The following is a 23,335-nucleotide window of genomic DNA, read 5'->3' as shown; positions in this document are numbered from 1 at the left end:
TGGAAGTGTGGACCGAGACCCATCGCTGGCTCTGTAGCACCGCCAAGCCTAATACTACTTGTGCCACAGGATAGGAAGAAGCTGAGGACCCTACTAACCTTCTGGCAACATCAAACCCTGTTGCTCTCAATTACAGAATTCCTGCTTTGCAGCAGGTGTTCAGTGATGCCTGCAAAGTAGGTCTGGAACAAAAAGCATTACATGGACCTCTTCTAAAAAAAAAAAAAAAGAAGAAAAAGAAAAAGGAGGGATGGGGAAAGAGGGGGGGGGGGAAGGAAAAAGGGGGCAAAAAAATCCCACAGCGATGGCTGCTTTTGCTTCGCACATCTCCCAGCTCTACAAAAACACACCAAGGATAACTACCTGGAAGTCCACTGGCAGCGCTAGTCCACTGAGTGTTGCAGAGTGACTTCCACCTTAACCAGCTACCTCAAATCACTTCCCAGAGCTGCCAGCCAACGGCCTGCATTTGACCTCCTACATCTTTACTCCAATATACTCTACATCTCAAACTTTTAATTAAAATGAGAGAAAAAAAAAAGTTCATCCAAATCAATTCAAATGTTCCGTTTCTCCCAATTACTATGGAATGCAGAGGTCATCATCATATTGCATCATTACATTGAGGAATAATCTAGCATGAAGTCCTATAAATTAGCTTAAACAGCTTGTGCGTTTTCATCCATAACAGTATATTTCATAAAGATATACCACCGCTTTTCTGTGTACAAGGATCTAAATTGAACAGGCACATTACATCTATTTTATATGAACTTTAATGAGAAAACGCTGATATGAACACTACCCCCCCTTCTATCTATGAAGTTTAAACATTATGCCACAGAAGAAAAATAAAGATCTTTGGTGGCTGCACATTAGGCCCTGATGGTTTAGATTGCCTTTTTTTGAGGAAAACACCATATTGCTGGCAGTTCTATTCAAAACAATATTGTGTTTTATAGAAAAGGGCTCAACATTTACAGTGACATATATAAGAACAGCAAAGACAGAAAACTCTAAAATATAATTTACAACTCAATCTAAGGAATCATCCATTTTAAAAGAAATGGTAACTGCATGAAAAGAACAACCCAATCTTTAGACTTTTATCAAGGTATGCTAGTTTAGGATACTTTATATCAAACCGCAAATATCTTATATACTTTTATGTCCTGACAACAGATCACCTTTCTAAAAACAGACCCACCATAATGCACCTATATGCTATAAACAAGTAAGATTTCCTCTAGAACCTATGTTTCATGCTGAGTTCTTTACACAAAATGAAATAAAATCAGAGACAGAGCTCCATCAGTTTTGTTTTGGATCATTGGCGAGTACATACATAATGACTTTAACCTCTTGAAACCTCTCTGCTTCATTCTTATGCATAGACTTGAAGGGACATTTATATGTTTGGCTTGTTGCTGCAATTCAGAGGATAGAGTTACTGTACAAATCTACATTACTGCAGGCTTGTAGTGATGAGGCATGCAAGCATAAGAAATAAGCTTTTATTGCATTTATTTTAGATTTGATGGAAAAGTGTAGTCATTTGGTATGACAATAGCCACCATGATATTTGATTTGTTTAGCTATTAAATTACGTTTTATTTAAGCAGATATTTTTTTTTAAAAAAAGTTGAGATTTCAAACTAAATCATAAATTTGACCTATCCATCCAGATGGCGTTTCTCCCGAATTGATCATGTGTTTCAATTTGCTGTACCCACTTTAGTTTATAGTTGTGACATATGCAATGCACCAAGGACACTTACTAAAACTCAAAGTTAATTTGAGTAAAACAGTATTTTATATACTACTCTCCACACCAAACTCTTTACTAAAAGTGGGAAAAAATAATTTTCATTTCTCCTATAATGCATAAACTTGCCTGTAACATAGATGGCACTTTATTTAAAATGGATCTACAGAATACTTTAATAAATAAGTATTTTCTAAAATCTCAATGGCTTAGTTTTACTGTAACTCATTACTCTGTTGAAGGTCTTGGAATCACAGGTGGATCAGTCCTCTAGATGTAAATAGTAAGGTGAAAGACAGATTTTTAAGAACTAAGCAGTGTTAATTGTCAGCTAAGTGTACAGCTTGCTGGCAGCTTGAATAGACCTGTGAGCTTTTCCCCCACTCCTGCCAACAGCTTTTTTCCCATCTTTGAGGTACAGGCTGAGTTAATTTTGGGCTGGAAGAGTTCCCTGAACCTGCATGCAGGTGCAGAAAGAGGACAGCACAGTGCAGGGATAGATTTAGATGGCTGAAAATACTAGGGGTCACCTTGGTTTGAACTGCACCACGTGCTTCCAATAATCAATATACATTTCAAAACCCTAAGTTCCCAGATATGTCATTGTTCCTTATATGCAATGCTACTCCCATTCATCTGATTTTTCTTGGTTTATTTCTCACCTCTGTTATTTCAAAACACTCAAAACAGAAAAACAGTCAGTCCCCAAATCAATTTTAAATGTACATTCTGGGTTCTTACTATTGGGTTTTGGTAGTTTACATCTTTTTATGAAGTTATTCAAAGCTGGTAAAGAGATTTCAGATTCAGTAAGTTTTCTAAACCTTTTTTTTTTTTTTTTCTTGGTAAAACTACTGTATTACTAAAGATACCACACCAGGTTATAACATAGTTGATTTAAGATTGCAAATATTTGCCTGCAATACCAATTTTAAATGATAGGAATTAAAATCAATGCAGTACCTGTGGTTAAAGGCAGATGAGTGACACTAGTTAAACAGGTGAGAGTGAACCAGGTTGATGCTAATGTTGCTCCAGATAAAAGCAGCAGCAGTATAAACTTCAGCATGCCCCTGATAAAATCTGCAAATCTGAAATAAAAGCACAGATCAGAGCAGTAGAAATGCTGATTTTCCTACTATTTAAATGTGATGCTTGACAATTAATTCAGTATAGTCTCATTAAACATTTTGGAGACTACAAAAACAATTTAAAAATAATTTCTCATTTTCAGAAATAGAAAAAAGACATTCTTATAGAATGGTGATATTTCTAGCTGTCAAGCTGAAGAGCCACAGATTTTTTAGCTGTCACAAAACAACAGCCAAACCAGAACAATTCTCAAGGCATCCATTGAAAACACTCGGTATACAGGAAGGTTTTTTTTTCCTTCTGCATTTGTTGGACACAACATCACACCACTACTTACATCGCTGTTTTGTCAGTGTTTGCCAGTCTCCCTTGGCAGACACACTGCTCAATTAGCATATGAGGAGGCTGCTGCATTTCATTCAAGACATAAAGTGTCAAGATTCATTTCTGTGGGAAATGACAGAACTCCAAATACCAGAATCCCTAGATCGAAGATGACAAGGAACAGTTTCTGAACCCTTGGATGCATTGGTGATGAAGCTCTTGGCGGCTTAGGCAAAGCAGGAACTCTTTACACAGGCAGTCACTCTGCCAGTGGCTGTTCTGGGTTGCAATGTTCCAGAAACCAAGAGCTTGGTGCCACTCCTCTCCTACACAAGCCCCACTGACAGTCTGGGGGAGGACAGCTCCACAAGTCCTTGGGCAGACTGCTGTTAGACAGAGGGAAATACTATCTTTATGCCACCTGATGGTACAATTGCTTTTTTCCTTTTTCTTTCAAGGACACAGAATGCACTTGAGCAGTGCTCACATGGTGTAATTATCAGTGCAACTGCTCTTTTCAAAAGGTATTTCAACACAGCTACTAAAAAAGATATATTAGAAAAGGCGATGTCATTTATCCACTAGTAATTTTCTATAATCTCCTGCTTAGAAGATGTGATTTTGGGGCCAGGCAGGGTAGCTATGTATGTCTAAAGAATTTCTTGTGCCCTTATAGCCTCCTACCTTGATTACGTTAAAGGCAGCACAATCCATCTAGGTTGGTCCATGATGAAATCTGTCCATCTGTCAGTTAACTGCTATCTCTGCCCTGACAAAGATCACTTTACAAGCAGATACAGCTTACTTGATAAACCAGATAAAGCTACCACCATTTTGAGAAGTAGGAACCTCAGCTCCACGTATACCGTAAGAGATGTGCAAGTAACACAATCACACACACAAAAAAAAAAAGCCAACACCCCACTTCTTTCCTCTTATTTTGATTCTCCCTGTGCTTTAATCCCACATTGAATTTAGCAGCAAGTAATTCAATAAGCAGTAGTGGAAGATCAATGCTGCATATAATCTTAAAAGTTTATGTCTGCAGTGTTCAAGTGGCTTATGCATTAATCTCCAATAGTCAGAGGTTAGCTGCTACTGTTGGTTTTTTCTGACAATCCAAATCCAGCAATCAGGATCACCTCTTCTCAGTGGTTTGCCACTTTCTTTAATTATTGTTTGGGATCACTGGGGTCAAAATCAGCAATTTTAAAAGCTCCTCAGAAGCATCTCAAAGTGCAAACTTTTGGCTTCTTCCACAGAGACTCCCTGCTTTGCCTGCCGGCAGACCATTTCACTATTCCCTCTCCTTCCAGGCAAGAGCAGTTACGTATATCCCATCTAATGAAACACAGTGTGAGAAATACCAGTCTTCAGGGAGGGCATTCATAGACAACAGGTCTGAAAGGGACATCTAGGCAGTCCTCTGTCTCCATCCTACCACCAGGTATGTGTGGGGATGGGAGGATGATACGCAGCTAAACCATTCAAAATAATTAATTGGAGTAAATAGCTACCTTTACTGAGCAGCTGCAGCTCTTTTTGACACAAAGATCCTGATTTGAGTATCAGCAGTAGCAGTATGCTCCAAGGAGCTCTCAGGTATCACAGGACTCCAGATGGGTCAAAAACAAACTTAAAGGTTTATGCAGCTACTGAATTTCAGCCAGCAACAGAAATAACAGGAAATAAGTGACACAGCAAACTAGCCTGAACTTGATAAAACAAGGAACTTCTGCTTCTTGCCTGGTTACAGCAGAATAAAGATGACTGTACATCTAGTCAACTCTTCAGAACACTTGTTTCAATCAAAAAATGAGAGAAATAATTTTATCCTCAGACCCCAGTATCTGCTTTCCAAACCCTCTGTTCTGTTTAAATCCTTCATCATCTAACATGAAAGGGGATGTCTGCAGCTGCCAAAAAAGTAGGCACATCAGGAGAGAAGGTGTATACTTACCCTGATGCAGACCTCTGAGCCTACTGCTGCTAAGTTTCCTGCAACCCAGCAAATCCAGCCCTAGGCTACATCCTACAGTCAAAATCACAAACCTGCATTACTGACAACACTGTCTGTTACTAAGGAAATTATCACAATGTCATAAAGTTTCAGCATTTTGACTACACTGCAGGTTAAAAGCAGAAAGAAAAACTGAGCCACGGAGAACAAAACCTCAGAAGTATCTATGATCATTAGCACATGTGGGAAAAAAAAATATCTGAGAAAAGGAAATAGATTTATGTTTCCTTGCAATGATATGCATGTTGCTCTTTGACACTGCTTTTCTTCAAACCATTATCATTTGAAAGCTGCCAGCAAAGGGTACAGCACCTGCCAGCTGCCCAAAATAGCCCAGGCTTTTCAATTATAAAAACGCATCACACAAATTAGTTAAACATATCTAAGTTCATGGCTACCAGGACAGCAGTGGGTGGAGAGCAGGAGGATTTATATATTGTGCTGAGGAAAACTTGCACCATTTTGAAAATGAGCTAGATAAATTTCCAAACTGGGCATTATTTTAAATACAGATGATTTAACACCTACTGTGACGTGCAGGAGCAAATGCTCCAGGGCAAGGCTCAGGTTGTCACAGTTCTAAATGGCAGAATCTGCATTGACAAAAATGGAAGGAGCAAATTCCTAAACTGCATCAATTTTGCTTTGATAAATAAGCAGAAAAAAAAAAAAAAAGAAAAGAAAACAACCAAAACCCAACAGCTTCTTGAGAGTTGGTTAAGGGAGAGAGCTGCTTGCTTGGCAAATCACAATTCTGACACTGAAATATATCAACTTGTCAGCCTTGACAAGAATCATTACTTAATTTTCCTAATTACAACTTTCAGCAGATCACAGTCAGGCTCGTCATTGATTCAACCCTACACAGATAAATGCTGAATAGGCCTAGGAGGGAGAGTCATCCATCAGGAGTGACAAATCACCTCCTCCCTCCTTTTCTGTATGCAAACCCTCCCATTTGAACTGTGCATTGCCCAAGTTAGAAAGACATATTTGGAGACAGTCTATTGGTATTTTTCTAATTTACTCAAAAGCAAAGCTCTGAAAGCTACAAAATACTGGTATTCAACAAGGTTTGAAATCAATTTTGAAGCAGTTAAAGAAACTGTCAGCATTTCCCAAAACCTAACCCAGGCAATATATTAAATAAATTAATATACCATAAAAGTTGAGATTTGCATGTTGGCATTGAGTCAGCAGGTTCTTTCCTAACAAAGGTAAGTAAGCTGCTAAGGGTGCCCCTCTACTATTGAATTGTTGCAAATATACCAGAGATTAACTCATGATGGAAAAGATGAAACTGGCATGCTACCCTCTTTCAGCCTGTAACCTGCTACAGCATCTGTGTCTTCTACAGCAGTTCATTTTAAACAAGTACTTCTCTTAGCGAGAAAACCTCATATCTGAGTTTAGCTAATCAAAATCTTCCTTTTTAGAGGAAATCAGGGTGTGAACTTCATTTCAGTAGATTATGTCCTTTGGTCTGCAACTGGAGCAGACGGAAGTACTTCTTTTCCCTAGGTCAGGAGTTATTTCTTCTCCCTCTGTCACAGTTGCTAGGCAGCCCGAAAAATGTCAGGATGACAAACCTCACATTTCTTTATGCATTGTGTACTCTGATGATGCACAGCAAGTGGGGGAAAAAAAAAAAGGAAAAAAAAAAAAAAAAAAAAGAGCGCTTCAATTTCTGTCCTAAAAAGATGTCTCCGTGTTTTCACAATCCCACAATGACTGCAACGATGACAGTCCCCTGCACTCACGCTAAACTCACTGCAGAGCTGGAGTCTGAAGACTGGACACAGAAGCCAGAAGAATGCTTAGATGTATTAGGGGAACGTTATTTGTTTTAAGCAGTTTTTATAAAGTCACTGCTCAAGTACCCCCTGAAAGACTTTTTCTCACTCCCCCTGCCCCTTTTTGAAAAGTGGATCTCAATGAAGAAAATGCAGCAGCCTTTTGGAAGGGCAATACATTTCTTGCTTTTCTGCTCCCCATGTCATCAGCATTCATGACAGCCAGACAGAGCTATGTTTGGATATATAAAGAGGGTAGGTACACCCATACTGTAGCCCACAGCAGTACAGCAAACAATAGTTAGGCCATAGAGGAATCCAGCAACCTGGGCCAAAATGGGCCCAGACTAATTTCTCTGTAGAGGAACGTAATATTATTGTGGGTAGGCTGCCTGGGCTACATTCCCAATATCCCTTCAGGAATCAATATGCCCAAAAGTGTTGATGGAAGGAGACAGACACTAATTTCATCAGTGCTTTCCAAATGTGCTGCAACAGGTTCTCTCTCATATCAGGCAGCTGAATTCACAAGAACTGTGCTTAAGAGAAGCACACAGGAAGCACTTGTCAGGAGTAACAGCATGAATTGCCAAACTGAGGTATACGCATGTGGAGTTCTCAACCCCCAGCAACCAACATGGAATACACAAATTACTGCTCTACAAGAAACACATCACAACACCAGAATGCATTTTCCATTTCAGATTTCTAGAATATGAGAGCTAAAATAAAAAAGATGTTATTAAGAGAATAAGCTAAATGACAATCACAGTTGAAGAAATGAAGGATCTGTAATTATTCCTACCTTGCCATTGCTATGCCAACAACACAACCTCCAACTATAGACCAAAATCCAATCCAGCCTGCATCTACCTGACAGGAAAAACAAAACAAAACAAAAACAGAGAAATGTGTTAAAGCTGAGAAAATAAGATGGTAAGATGTTACTTTCAAAACAAATGGTGTGCAGGAGCTGCAAATTGCTAGCAACAGCCCCCAACAACAATCTGAAGGGCAAGACGTTTTCTAGGACATTCAAAAAAGAAATAAATTCACTAAAAGAAAATATGACTACGTAGCCTATGCTCTAAATGTGATCTCTCTATAGAATCTGAGTAATGTCCTCTGGACTTTTATAAAACTACCAAAAGCCTAGAAATCCTCTCCTCCCCACTTCACCTTTTCCACTTGGTAAACATTATTTTCTTTTACTAAAGGTGCAGAAGCCAACGATATTCCCTTTTTGTCTACCTGCCTCTTCCTTCTTATCAAAAGGTGTGTACAGTTCTGAAAATACCCACCACTGGTAGAGAGTCAGCAGGGAGAACCATGATGGTTTGGGATGCCAAAGCTACAGTTTATTTCGTTTAAAATTTCAGGAGAAAAGTGGTCCATATGTATTAATACCAGCTTAAACATAAAAACCTGGTAAAATTGTATGCTAGTGCAAAATAAAACTATAGCACTTACAAAATCGCTGCAGATTATCAGTCAGTAGATACTTACTTGGCTTACATGAACTGGTGTTAATATCAAATCCAGAACACCAGACCAGCCAGAGAAAACACCCAGTGGTATAGCATAGGCTAAAGCAATCATCAAGAATCGGAAATTGCTGCAAAGACAAAACACAGGCAATTAGTTGCAGTTTATATTAGAAATTACACCAAGATTAGCTGCTAGAGTAAATGACACCCTAGAATCTATATTCTGCCCATCAAGAAAAATACCCAAGGTCTGAAGAATGAGTGAGCCAGGAAAAACAAGAAAGGTATCTGTCCATGTCACTGAAATTCCAGTGGCTAAGACGTTACTGCCTTAGCACTACAATAATAATAAAAAAAAAGCCAGTCTATCCATGCAGTTCAAATATTTTTGTAACATGCTGGGCTCATGTGTTTCTTATTTCTGCAAACAATTCTTCCATCCATTTGCATGGGCAACCTACTTAGCTTAAGTGTATGTTAGGAACAATAAGCACTAATGTAAAGGACAAAAAGTGCATTTCAAGAATAAAATCAGAGATTAATACTTTTTGAACTGTACTTTTTTTTTTTTTTTTAAAGTGTTTTACTTCTCTTTATTTTGGTGAAAGTCAGGGAAAGCTCTGGGAATGAGATGGATACAGTTGCAAGAGTGGAAAATTTTGACAGTTTGAACTGTCAAAAAACAGAGACAAGTATAACATTCTGCTTTAAACAGTCAATGTGGGGTTTTTTTTTCCTCCCAATTAAAATTATTCAACCTTTAGTATTCAGTGAAGATGAAGCAGTCAAAGCTGTGTCATCATCTTCATCGTACACAGCTAAACAGGAGCTGGCAGACAAATACCACCACGAATTTCCCACACACACCATAACCGAAAGCAAATGTGAAATCTTTGCTAAGACATCCAATTTTCCTCCAAAATGTTTCAATTTGGGGATAAAACCAGAAAATATACTTTAAACTCTGCAACAGTAATATTTTAAAGTGAAGAGATTTTACAGTGATTCCAAGGTTATCCCACGGGATATCTGTGTAACCACAAATTGTTTGAGAATGGGGGGAGCCACAATTTACATAAAATTGATCCTGATCAGTACCAGTTCCTTGGCATGCAGCGGCAATTTGATAGCACACAGTTATGAAAGCCAAGAGGGAGACAGAGAGCTTCAAATACTTTCCAAAACTGAATATTCAGAGGTTTGCAGCTTATGCTGGTTTAGTCCCCTAGAAGATCCATGCACAGCACACCAGCCAGCATTTTTTTGCACTGTTCTTATTCACACATCCTCTTCTTGAATAACGCATTTCTATCACATGAATATATCCTCCTCTTTCAGTATCATTCGTGTCACATTTATTTTTTTTAATGCAAAGAAAAACAACTCCCAAACTTTCAGCTCTTCTACACACTGCTTATGTTCTTCTGAACGCTAAAGTGTTTGCTGTCTTCCTGACAACTTTTTTTTTCCGTCTCTTAAGAATGCTGTACTCTTAGCCTAGTCTATCTTGTATCAACTTGCCATTTCTTAAGGCAGGTTTCCCAATGCTATTTAATACTACCCATGCAAAGGCTAATTCAACATCTGTAATAAAATAATCTGTAATAAATTAAAAGGGAAAGTGCCTATTTTGCATGGATGTTATATAGCCATGTTGTAGACTGCAAAGAGAAAAGATGCCTGAATGCGCTCTTCCAAAGTAACACTTGCTCAGTATTAAAAATCTTTGGCTATCTGAACCTCATCTTCAGTAAAGAACTACTTTTGAGGGGTGAGTACTTTGTAGCTTACTTGATCGAGATCTCCTGTGGCGTATTTGTCTCCTGTAACTCAAGCAATAAGACAGACTGGCACGTGGGATAGCTGCTCTGTGCCATGTCCAATTCCTAGTACCAATGCTAGAGGAACCAGCTCTGCATCATGACATCCTCCAGTGACAGAGGCTGCCACCCTGCCTAGCCTCCAAAGGAAGGTGACTAGGAGAAAGGGTGCACAACAGTGACAAAGCAGCACCGATCACCACATCTCATTCTGTCACCTTCTCCAGCAACAGACAGCACTATCTACATTAAGTACCAAAGCTATTTGAAACATACATCTTAAGTAGCAGCTCCGCTTCTCATGGCTCCATACACTTGTATTTGTTTTTGCAATTTTGCAATAGCTCCACCGAAAATAGAAAAATGTGCTGTCTGTCACATCATCAGTTGGTGAATCCACACTGTTTTCCATGTATCAGCCCTTATGACAGGATATCAGCATTAGCCTCTCTGTTAAACAATTCTGCTGGAATACAAATTGTTTTTTTCTTCTGTTTTTTCAGAAACATACTTAACGTCACTAGAATCTGTAAGACAGGCTGGTTCAGAGGGGAGCCCCATCAAAGTCAGTCACCATTTTCAGAATAACTTTGACAGTTCCTATTAACATCAGGCACAATCTGAGCAGCTCCCATCACTAGATGATGATGTCATATGAAAGTTTCATTAAAGAAATAATGATGCACAAAAACCCTGTTATGAAATTTCAAATTGCTTACTTAGTCTCTGGAAAATATAAAAGGCATGTAACCAGCTAAAAGCATCTGATTACTTCAAAGCAAAAATCACTATATGGTTTCTTAATGCAGATTTTGAGATTTATTAACTATTTACTTGTACTAGAATTTTTCCATGGAAATTTGTGGCTTATTCTGAAATGGGAGGCGGTGGGGGGAGAAGTCATATTTGCTTCACCCAAACTAAGAAAGGGCACCATACTTTTTCTAAAGGAAATTCAAACTACACTTGTCACAGCGTGTGATAGACTGTTAAAAGATTTGGGCTTAGCTCCCAAATCATGACTAATCTGTTGTCTCCCACTGCAGACTGGGAGTGTTGGTATCAGGAGATAATCGGAGATCAGCTAATCATTATAATCTGTCAGAAGCAGGAATCCTTCAAATCAAGAGGAAGGACCAAGTTCCTAAGCAAATTCCAAGGAAACTGTCTATAGGAAATGGTTGACCCTAGGAAGATATGTATAATACAACTCCACAAGAAGCAGCTCATGAAAATGCCTGCTCAAGGACCTGAAGGCATGAAGGAGTGTGGAAGTTGCAAGGGATGTGATAGATCCCTTTGGCATCCAAGGGAAAAGGTCAATGAATTCAATGGTAAAGTTATGTTACGCAGCTTTAATTCCAAGTAATCAAACTGCAGCCTGGAGGGAGAGAAGAGGAAAATTATGAACGTATCAATTCCCATGGATGTTTTTTGGTGCATAGTTGGGTCAGCCCACCAGATCACACACATCCTAAATGCCTTGCAGACAGTTCTTACATCAGAGGGTAAGTCTGCAGTAAGTGGAAATCATGATTTCCTGGTACTCATCAGCTGATTACCTTCAGTCTACACCAATAAGTCAAAAGAAAGGCTCTCTGTGCACAAGAATTATGAAGCCTAGATTAGGCAGGCAACAGAGCTTAGAAGCCTAGTGAACCAGATGATGGATTTCCTTGAAGCACGGCAGATACCTTTTTTCTTTTATAAACCCCCCTTGCTTGATGGATTGTTGCTGAAAGGCTCCCCAAGATAAGTGGGTTTAATGATAAACTGTTGATTGTTTCATGTACAGAGGAATGAAGAAGTGCCTTTGATAAGGGGCAGCATGGAAGAATGCATAAAGACCACGGGGAAGGGAGGTATAATGACCTACCTGACTGCATTGTTAAAAACCTCTTGGTTATTGGAGACACTATAAACCATGCTCATTATTTAAGCATCCAGTTTGTTTTCTTAAGTTTCATCAACGGTGAATAGTAAGCCAGCTTTGCTGTTTAGTTCCTGACCTTACCAGTATCTCAGGTCCACTGTTTACAACACTTTGAACAAGGAATCTAATGGTTACAAAGCTCCCAAATGGAGTACTGTCAACAGAAATTTTATATTTCACCTGTGGAGGCAGTTGCTTTTTGGATTTCTGTTCAACAGCAACATTTTTACAACACAGCCCTCAGGCAGGGTCTCACCGCACACCAGCTTGGGTGCATAACAGCATTACTGTGTGTGCTAAGAGTCCTTATGGGAATTGCTATTTTTTAATATTCTGAGTAGGTCACTTGGCAGACTAACCAGCCAGCTGTACTCACACTTCCCCCCAATTGCCACTCTGCTTCAGGATGAACACACAGGATTAAGCATCTAGTCAAGTGTTTACTCCCGCAAAACTGGAAAAAAAAAAGCCTCCAAAAACAAAAGAAAAAAAAAAACCTCAACAACAACAACAAGGGAAGTAAGACATATAATGTAAATCAGTTTCTGGCTTTATGGCTAGTGCTGTTGTGAGGGTTTTAGCTTCTATGACAACAGGATATTCTCTGACTACAGCCTGTTAGGGAGCAATGGGATCCACCTCTCTAGAAGAGGCAAGGGTATCTTTGGCAACAGGCTGGCCAGCTTGGTGAGGCAGGCTTTAAACTGAAGGACTCAGGGGTCGAGGTCCAAAGTGGCAGTGCTCATGCCATCACATCCAAGTGGGGAATAAGCCAGGCCAACCAGACCAGCAATCAATGTTCCTCAGCTGCCTCCCGAGGTGACAGCCAGCAGGCCAACCACCTCAAGGATGTGTATGGCTATGGCGAATCCTGTTGCACTCCTCCTGGGAAACCTGCATGCTCGATTACCTCTCTGAAATTGCTGTACACTGACGCATGCAGCATCGGGACTAAACAGGAAGAATTAGAGATCTGTATGCAGTCACAAGGCCATGATCTCGTTGCAGGTACAGAGACACGGTGGGATAGCTTGCATGACTAGAATGCTGCCATGGATGGCTATGCACTTTTTAGGGAAGACAGGCCAGCAAGGTGAGGTGGTGTGAGGGAGCGACTGAAACATACTGAGCTCTGCCTAAGGATAGATGCAGAATGAGTCGAGAGCTTATCGGTAAAGGTTAAGGGGCAGACCAACATGGATGACACTGTTATGGGTGTTTGCTACAGGCCACCTGATGAGGAGGAGGAAGTCAACGAGGCCTTCTACAGACAGCTGGAGGTAGCCTCATGGTCACAGGCCCTGGTTCTCATGGGGGACTTCAACAACCCTGATATCTGCTCAAAAGAAACACAGCTAGACACAGAGTCCAGGGCGTTCCTGCACAGCGCTGAGGATAACTTTTTGACAGATGTAGTGGAGAAGCCAGTGAGGTGATGTGTGCTGCTGGACCTTGTACTAACAAAGAAGGACTAGTTGGGGATGTGAATGTTGGGGGCAGCCTCAGCTTCACTGACCACGCGATGGTGGAGCTCAGGATCCTCTGTGGAGGAAGCAGGGCAGTAAGTAGGATTGCAACCCTGGACTTCAGGAGAGTTAACTTCGGCCTCTTCAAGGACCTACTTGGAGGAATCCCATGAGTTAGGGCTCTAGAAGGTGGGGGGTCCAAGAGAGCTGGCTAATATTCCAGCATCACTTCCTCCAAGCTCAAGATGGATGCATCCCCATGAGTAGGAGATCAAGCAAAGGGGGCAGGACACCTGCATGGATCAGCAAGTTGCTTCTGGCAAACCTCAAACAGAAGAAGGAAGTTTACAGGTTGTGGAAAAAGGGACAGGCCACTTGGGAGGAATATAGGGATGTGGTCAGAACATGCAGGGATATGACAAGGCAGGCTAAGGTCTGTTTGGAATTAAATCCAGTGAGGGAGGTCAAGGACAACAGAAGGGCTTCATCGGGTACATCAGTAGTAAAAGGATGACTAGGGAAAATGTGGGCCCACTGCTGAATGATGTGGGTGCCTTGGTGACAAAGGACGACAAGCAATGCCTTCTTTGCTTCAGTCTTTGCTGCTAAGGCCACCCCACAGGAATCCTAGACCCTGGAGGCGAGAGAAAATGTCTGGAGAAAGGAAGACTTTCCCTTGGTCAAGGAGAATTAGGTTAGAGATCATTTAGGCAAATCTGACACCCACAAATCCTTGGGCCCCGATAGGATGCACCCCTGAGTGCTGAGTGAGCTGGCACATGTTATTGCCAAGCCACTCTCTGTTATGTCTGAAAGGTCAAGAAGAACAAGAGAGGTGCCCGAGGCCTGGAGGAAAGCCAGTGTTGCTCCAGCTTTCAAAAAGGGCAAGGAGAAGCCAGGAAACTACAGATCAGTCAGCCTCACCTCCATCCCTGGAATGGTGATGGAACCACTCACTCATTCTGGATGTCATCTCTAAGCATGTAGAGGAAAAGGTGGTCACAAGGGACAGTCAACATGGATTCACCAAGGGGAAAACACGTCTGACCAACTTAATAGCCTTCTATAATGGAATGTCTGGCCGGGTAGATGAGGGGAGAGCAGTGGATGTTGTCTACTTTGACTTCACCAACCAAGGCTTTTGACACCGTCTTCCACAGCACCCTCCTAGGTAAGCTCAGGAAGTGTGGGTTAGCAGAATGGACAGCGAAGTGGATTGAGAACAGGCTGAGTGGCAGAGCTCAGAGCATTGTGATGAGTGGCACAGAGCCTTACTGGAGGCCTGTAGCTAGTGGTGCTCCCCAGGGGTCAGCACTGGGTCCAGTCATGTTCAACTTATTCATCAGTGACCTGGATGAAGGGACAGTGTCCCCTCAGCATGTTTGTTGATGACACAAAGCTGGAAGGAGTGTCTGATACACCAGGAGGCTGCACTGCCATTCAGAAACACCTGGACAGGCTGGAGAGTTGGACAGAGAGGAATCTAGTAAAGTTCAGCAAAGGCAAGTGTAGGGTCCTGCACCTGGGGAGGAATAACCCCATGCACCAGTACGGGCTAGGGATTGACCAGCTGGAAAGCAGATCTGCAGAGAAGGACCGACACTACATCACCCAAGAAACAACTACAGCATGGGTGTGACACCCCCCAGTGAAGTCAGCCACACTCTGCACCATGGGAGCGGTTGTTCTTTGTCCCAGGAAGTTCATCTGTGCAGTATCACATACAGGGCACAGGCCTCTGCAATTGCTCAACATTAATATTACAGTTGCTTTAGCTGTTCTTCTGAGATCAGATTCCCATTACACAAGATACTCTACAAACACTGTAGGGGGGGCAGGACTGTGTCTTACCAAAAGAGCCCAAGTATGAGAAGTTGCAAAGCTGGACATGTCACTTTCTCTATAACCTTTTTTTTTTTTTTTTTTAACTTAAAAATTTAAAGGAAACTATCTCACCTTTGATCCTGTCCAGAAACACATCTGGAGACACTTCTCCTATTCCCATATGACATTTTAACATATAATTAATAAGATTTAATAGATCATATAATGGTTTCAGATAGCTCATATAATGGTTTCAGGTAGTTCATTCATTGCTCCCACAGCTGAACAAAAGCAGCCGAATAGTCCTTTGAATGACAAGCAAACCCCAAATTCATCCCAATACAGGTAAGAATAGAAGAAAGCAGGCTATTAGTTAGTTAGGCCCAGTGTTGTTATCTCACACCTAGCAGTATGCACACTGTTAACAATCTTGTATAATTTGATGTAACAGAAGCATCACTTAAGAAAAGCTGTGCTAACAGGATGATTAAAGCAGTGGTGGTGCTGAAGGACTCTGACATGAAGGCTTGAGATATACCCAGTGACTTAAAATTTAATGTCTGCTTTTTAGCAGTTAGTATCCTTTTATGTCTCAGCATTATTTTTTAATTTTATTTTGTTTAAAAGCACTACAAACCAAACTCAATGAGAAGATTAAAGTGTACTTGTTTTTACTTATTTAGATACTGATCTGCTTTGAAGTGGAAACCCAATGGGGACCTACCTTAAGAGTCTGCAAAAACTTCTCCTGTAGCTGAGCCGTTGACTTGCCGCAGCCACGCTGGGCGGGAATGGAGGGCGTGAGGGGAAGTAGGCCAACGCTGCAGAAAAAATCAGGGAAACCATTCCAAATTCTAAACAAGAGGGCAAAGAAAAACAAAACCAAGAACAGAAGTTAGCATCAAAAGACTTATTTCGGTACAGCATTATTATCAGCCAACCTCCAATAAATAAATCCCACAAGTGTTTACTGCTGACAACAGAACTCTGCAACTTGAAGGAGAATTTCTTTTTTTCCTCCCCAAGCAAGATTTCAAATTAAGATGGAGAATCAATGAGATGGAGAAATACCAGCAGTGCATACCAGTGACAGGAGCTGCAGCGAACCAGGCTCACACATGGGGAACTCAGTGAAGCAAAAGGAAAGCTTTTGCTTTTTCTCTTTAGAAAGAGCTGTGTTATGAAGATTTGGCCACGTTTCCTTGCAATGGAAGTAACGATGGAAGTAACGCAGTGCAGGTAACAGCATGCTAGAGACTTTAAACAGATGGGACTGGGGAAGCCCCAGGGCATGGAATGATATTTACTCAGCACATGGGATAATGAAGGCAAACAAAAGGTCAAGCAAGGCAGCATCTCAGACACAAACAGTATTACATGGCAACAGAATAAAAAGATAAAAGTTAGGAGCAGCCATGGCTCAGAAATAGAAAGAGCACAAGTAATAGGGAGAAAAATTAAAGAATACAGCTGTTAGCAGATGCTCCTCTTGTTCAGCAGCAGGTATTCTAGATATTTGAAAAATTGCATAGCAGAAGTTTGGACCTGAACTTGCAAAGTGATGAGTACTTCACAGAAAATACTAGCAAGCCCTGTGATCAGACATTCTGAGGAAAAATACCTCTACCCACAGTCAGCCTAATTAATTTGTTTTACAGGCCTTTTACAACATATATCATGTTCTCCACAGTCCTCAATCCCAGTATTTTTCCTATCCCCTTTGAAAACATGATTCTTTGCTGCTGGAGAGAAAAATGTATAGCTGAAGTGTGTTATCTTAAAAGAACCTGTGATCTTGTAACAAAGAAGTGTTCACCGACACCACAAATAAATTCCAGCAGAGCTGGATACTCAATTGTGTTCATTTTCTTTTTTCTTCTCTTTTTTAATAAATCAATATGAACATGGCACTTTTCCAGCTCTTCTGCTAAACCAGAAGAAAATAAATTCAGGAAGCTGAAAAGTAAATAACATTCAGAGTCTAAATAGATCAGCTGGAGATGGGGAAGGGAAATGAATGCTTCTATTCGGTATACAGAAAAACGTCTACACTAAATTTCTTTTGAAGGCATACCAGGAATGTGACAATGCCATTCTTCACTACCAAATATTAAAGGATTCATTTTGAATTTTGTGGTGTCTTTTCGCTGTGGTCTAATTGCCTGTTTTGAGGGTCAAGGACACTTTAATTAGACCTTCTCACTATATCTCCTGTTCTCTAGAAAACAGATTAATTTCTATCTTTGTGTACATTGTTTTTGAGACCATGAGCAGTGAATAAAGAACTGGCCATAACTGATCATCCCAGATCTAAGAAAGGGATGTGATGCTTTGTCACTACAGGATGATACTAGACAGGGAAGCAAGGCTTGCCAAAAGCTGTTTTTCACCTTCTCCAGCATCGAGGTCTACATAGAGGTTTATAGGTATACATATCTACATGCATACGCACCTTTAATCACATACTAAAGGAAGATTTCAAACTGCAGACAGATATAGCCAACAAGAATGTGACCACACCGACCCGTAAACTTTGTCTGGGGTGCTTATTATTTAATTTCCTTATACTGCAACACTGCAAGGGGAGAGGCTAGGTCTTTTTCTAAAGAATGTAAAACATGCTGATTTTTTTTTATTTTTTTTTTTTAAGTCAGAGTAATATTTTATAAGGTGGCCATCTGGGGTCTCTTCTATGGGTTGCCTCAAGATTCCTGCCAGTCAAATCGCTGAAGTAGAAGCAGTATAGTAACACTTTTTTTTTTTTTTAAATAATTATTAAATTCAGCATGCAGTCCTTGTAGTACCTTCTTGCAACTCTTTAATGTTTCCTAGTGTTATACTTTCCAGGCCAATAAATTTGCTTCACAAGCACTGCCCTCGTGCACAAAAGTAAAGAGCAGAATTCACTTTGGAAACTAAAGCGGCACCTTCTATTGAAGCACCGAAGTCTTCAGTGCTATCTTAGCTTTGTGTATCACACTTGCATCTCTATCAAAAGCCCAGGTACTGTCAAACATGTCTGACTCTTACATGCTGTATTCCTTCCCCATTAGGAACCCCATGCCTTTATCTCCATCATCATTTACTCTACTAGACTAGATAAAGAAAAAGATATTCCCCAGACAAGCTCTAGGTTGTAAGCAGAGAGCAAAAGCAGCAAAGGAGAAAAGGCAAGAAACAGGTCAATACTGAGACCAAGGGAGCTGCAGTCACAAAAGTGGAGATCTTCCACAGGAGCTGTTGGCTTCTCAGCAGCACAACGGATGCAGCAAAGCACTCTGAACTGGGCAAGTCAGCGTAAATTAATGTGCAGAAACAGAGCTGTGTATATCTCTTGTTGAGGTGTGAATCTGGAATGCTTCACAAAAGCAGGGTACCACATCACAGTGACCTGTGACTGTCAAAGTGCACATAAGTCTGCATCTTAGCCTAGGAAGAAGGTACCCTGCTGCCTGTGTAAGCCCCAAACAGAAAAAAACAGGTTTACAGAGACACACACCTCCCTGACACAAAGTCTTTTTCCTTCAGATAGGCTACCTATTGCACAAAAGCCTACCCAAACCCAGAAATTCTCCTCCCAGTCTTGTCCTGAAACGTAAAGGGAGAATGAGGGCACTTTACACACACAATTTTTTTTAAACAAATAATGATTTTACATTAATATTTAGGAAAGCACATGACTAAAAGCTCTGGCTGCAGTCCAGAATAATTCTAGCTTCCTTATGCGATTCAGGTAATACAATTCAATCCTGATTTACCACATCTGTACTATTTCAGCTGTGAACCAGAATGTGCAGCAACACAGATGACACTGAAAGAGGCTGTGGTAATTCAGCTGAGCTCTTAGTCTGTGTTTGAGATAAAGGAACAGCAATTTATTAAAACACAGAAGAGACAGGCGTTAACAGAGCAATTTCAGAACAGGTTTACAAGGAATTGCTTTGTAATCATGTTTGATGTTGAGTCCTTGAAAAATTTGCACGCTAGTGATCTTGAGTTAACAATTCACATCATTACCTTTTAAAAGTTGTCACCTAACTTTTGGAGGCTGCTTATCTAACTGTATCTCACACAAAAGCACCAAGCTCTATCACAAACACAAGTCCATTAAAAATGCAGAGTGCTTATCTTGTGAAACCAGCTTTCCCACAGTATCTGAAAGGAGAAGTCATACCAAGCCTGACCACCCTTGCTGAAGAAGTGGGGAAGTGGGACCTTTAGGTCCAGCTCCTTGTTCTGCTACATTCTGTAACACCTTTACCAGTAAACTGTGAAGTCAATTTGAGCTTTGCTTTCTGCTCAGCTGCTTAACGGGACAGATACTACCCCTACCACACCTACCAGGTTTTTTTGGTCCCCAGATCAACAGAGGTGTACAACTGCCATGAAGCAGCCACTACCATGAGACAGCCTTCCTCCCACCTCCAGAGTCTACCTGGCATAACAAAGCATGGGGAAGCAGACCGCGGGAACCTTGCTACTTCTGCTCTCGGGAAACAGGGCTGAGGTGAGAAAAGATAAATCCCACAAGGGATTCAAAGCAACCTCCTCTTTGACAGTTCCTACCAATTTTAAAACTAGTTGGATGTTTTGCCACCATCACTGCAACTCACCGTAGGCCAGTAACATTCATGAACCAGCTCTTCTTCGTTGCCTGAACATCTAAAGGGGTTGTAGTGCCTGAAAAGATGCATCCTGTACAACACAACCACAGGTGCGGCTGCAAAGAAACCACTTCTGTTTAAATAATTTCAAATACTAAGAGCTACAGATGCCCCACAAAACATATTTCCTAGGAAGCAGAAGAGCTGCTGTAGGATCATCTTATGCTGGGACCAATGATCCCAAACAGGTCTACGAGATGTTCTCAAAGCCTTGCCAGCTCAGAAAGGCAGAAAGAGCTGCGCTGAGCAGGGGCCAGGCAAGACACACCTCTGAAACTTAGTGGCAAGCAAGATCTGTCCCAGTTTCTGAAGAAAATGCTTAGGAAAACCTCTCAGAAGAGAACAGAAGAGAAAGAGAACAGGCTGCTGAAAGCAACATTTCTAGTACTATCAGACTCAAAACAGTGGTTTGAGGCATAAAAATGTACTCCTTTAGGGTAGATGAATTCTTCTCTCTCCATGGACAATCTGGAGAGGGAGAACTAAAGCACTTCTCTAATTGCTGGATTTTTTTTCTTCCCTTTTCTACTGCTCCTCAGGACAAAAGCTGACTTGCCTTCATTCTTCCTTCTTTGACACCAGCCATTTTCATCTGCCACAAGATATGTTCTAATAGTCTTGAGTCCAGTAAAAAGCAGGTTACTCAAAAATACTTGCTGAAATAGCAATCCAACTTCTGCTACACTTTCTTTAAAACAAACAGTAAAGCGGCCCTCACCCAACAGGAGTACTAACTTGACAACATTTCCATAAGAATAATGTCCAAGAATATGTGATCACAAACAGCTAACTCAGTCCCATAAAGCAACGTATAAACTACACAGTATACATACTTTCAGACTTCTGGAACACTTAGGGTTGACTCCTGGCTGAATTTCAGATGCTGCAATTATAATGGGGGAAAAACCCAAACAAATGTGCAACTGCTGTGACATGGTAAAGCTCAGCTGCTCTTAATGCTAAACCAATTATATATCCACTAAGAATCACATCATAGACTCTTAAGCCACTTAAGTAACACTTTTTCCTTAAAGCTTGCTGGTAATTTTTGTCAGTGACACAAAGAGCCATAGAAGCCACTGCATGAAAAAGAGCAAGGACATAAAATCTAAGTTGTATCAGGTGAATTTTATATCAGTCAGGTTTTTTTCCACTAAACTGTTTTCACTTCATTGAAATTACTCACCACATAAGAATTACGCAGTTTGTTAGAAACAAAATCTACTGAGTTTTAATTTCAGTGTTAGATTCCTCAATATTAATAAATCTAATCACATTTGAAGGCATATGTAAGTCATAAATTCAGGCTGATTTAATGCAGGAAAGAATTTAATGCTGAAAGACTACTGGAATTCTATCCTTACAGAAACAAGAGAGGGAAAAAAAACAACCAACCTGTCATTGACATATTTTTTAAATGAAAATTCAAGAACCAAAACCCAGTTTGGAAGCTCATGGAAAGCATAAACTCTCGTAAGACATTGCTCCTAAGATCAACTGATACAAACAACTGAAATAATTCATTTGGAATCAGTCTGTAAAAAAGTTTATCTTTAAATTTTTCCTACACAAAAGCCAAAAAAAATCAGTCCTTCTGATGGTACATTTTACCAATTCATTATCTTCCATCAGTCAGTAACAGTCTTCTGTGCAGACCAGCCACTAGAGGGTAGTGGCTCACAGGTACCAAACACACATAAAAGTACATACGTTTTTCAATTTTTTTCTTTGTTTTAATTTTAATTTTATTTTTAAACCACACCTGCATACAGCACAGCCTCAATGCGGTCCTTGATGTGCTCGGTGTTGCTCTGCGATACCAGCAGATGGTGAGATGTTCCATTAGGAGATGGCACTACAAGAGGTCCCACCAGAAATGCGCCAGCAGCACCCAGGTAATTGAGCAGCGACGCAATGGCTGTTGCTGTGGCACGTTCATCTGGAGAAAACCACGTCGTGGAAAGAAATGGTGCTGCGTTCATCACAGTTGGCCCCGCCAAGCCATTTAACAGCTGCCCTCCGTGAATCAGCCTGGAAAAGAGAACAGAGAACACAGCTATTTGGAAGACAATTGCTTGCCCTTTTTTTTTTTTTTTTTTTTAATTAAAAAAGTATGTAAGATATTGAGTGCTCGAGATGGAGCGACTGCAAAAAGAAATGAAAGTCTTGTGCAAAGAAAGAATATTCTACACCCTAAAAGAAGCCCAATTAGACTGATTTAAAGAATCCAGAGCTATTCTGGTCTCATTACCTCAGATAAATGGAGAAGCAAATGTTCTCTTCAAAGCAGGAAAGCAAGAGGGAATAAAAGGGACTTGTCTTTGCAGGAAAAAGGTATCATGATTGGACATAAAAGTAGAAAAGGTGTACTAGCAGCAAAGCTTTAAATTACAAACAACTTAAACCTGACCCTTGCCTGCATAAATCCCAACAAAAGATTTAAATTAGTTATGGCAGATCCAAAACTGCAACACTTCAGCAAAATACTCTGCATATTTTTTCACTGCATTATTTATTTTTATTTACACACTCAGATGAGCTCTGTGTGCCTACAGATGAGGAGGCAGGGCTGTTGAGGCTTCCAAGAGAATCGTCTTCTTCTGCAATCTGGCCATTCTCAACATAGTGTTGAAACAGCCAAGCAAACCCAGATTTTTCTCATTTTTCACGCTCATTGGGATTTAACAGATAAGGCTGCTGACAGAACAGAGATAGTACTTCCAAGCAGTGAAGTCTCTGCAAACTCTGGCTTAATATTAGTACAACGAGGACATACAGAGAGGCCTTTTTGAAGGCTCTCCTACACATGGAAGGTAGCCAGAAACCTTCCACTTGGGCTTTTCCAAAAAGTGATCAGACATGAAAGGCAAAAGCATTTTGGAATTTATATAAAAACTTCATGTCCAAAAAAACAGTTAACAAGTCAAACAAAACATTGCAACTCTCCAAAGCAGATCTATTCATTGTGCAATAAAATGGTGGCAGATGATATTTTGAAATGGGTGGTGTTTTTCTAAGCATAGTAGGAACTCGATGTTATTGCTGCAAGACTTGAGTTGTCAGACATAAAAAGCTACGGCTTGAAAATGGGGAAACATAAGCTATCATTTAGGCAACATTTCAAGCCACAAATGGCTGAATAATATA

General features: G+C 40.5%; 1 protein-coding gene across 1 annotated transcript in view; it reads right to left on the bottom strand.

Annotated features, from left to right (window-relative positions):
• The window catches only part of SLC49A4 (solute carrier family 49 member 4), a gene marked incomplete at its 5' end in the record, with an annotated part of 68,588 nt that overhangs the window by 13,247 nt on the left and 32,006 nt on the right, over nucleotides 1-23,335 (bottom strand). Inside the window, 5 exons of the mRNA XM_080399781.1 lie at nucleotides 2,729-2,856; nucleotides 7,800-7,867; nucleotides 8,501-8,609; nucleotides 16,249-16,378; nucleotides 21,951-22,219. Of these exons, the coding sequence (XP_080255907.1) occupies nucleotides 2,729-2,856; nucleotides 7,800-7,867; nucleotides 8,501-8,609; nucleotides 16,249-16,378; nucleotides 21,951-22,219 (704 nt within the window). The remainder of the gene's footprint in view (nucleotides 1-2,728; nucleotides 2,857-7,799; nucleotides 7,868-8,500; nucleotides 8,610-16,248; nucleotides 16,379-21,950; nucleotides 22,220-23,335) is intronic.

The sequence above is a fragment of the Falco punctatus genome (assembly GCF_963210335.1).
Source record: "Falco punctatus genome assembly, chromosome: 8".
In the NCBI taxonomy this organism is placed as follows: Eukaryota; Metazoa; Chordata; class Aves; order Falconiformes; family Falconidae; genus Falco; species Falco punctatus.
Note: the sequence above shows the minus strand (reverse complement) of the source record. Positions and strands in the feature narration are given on the sequence as shown.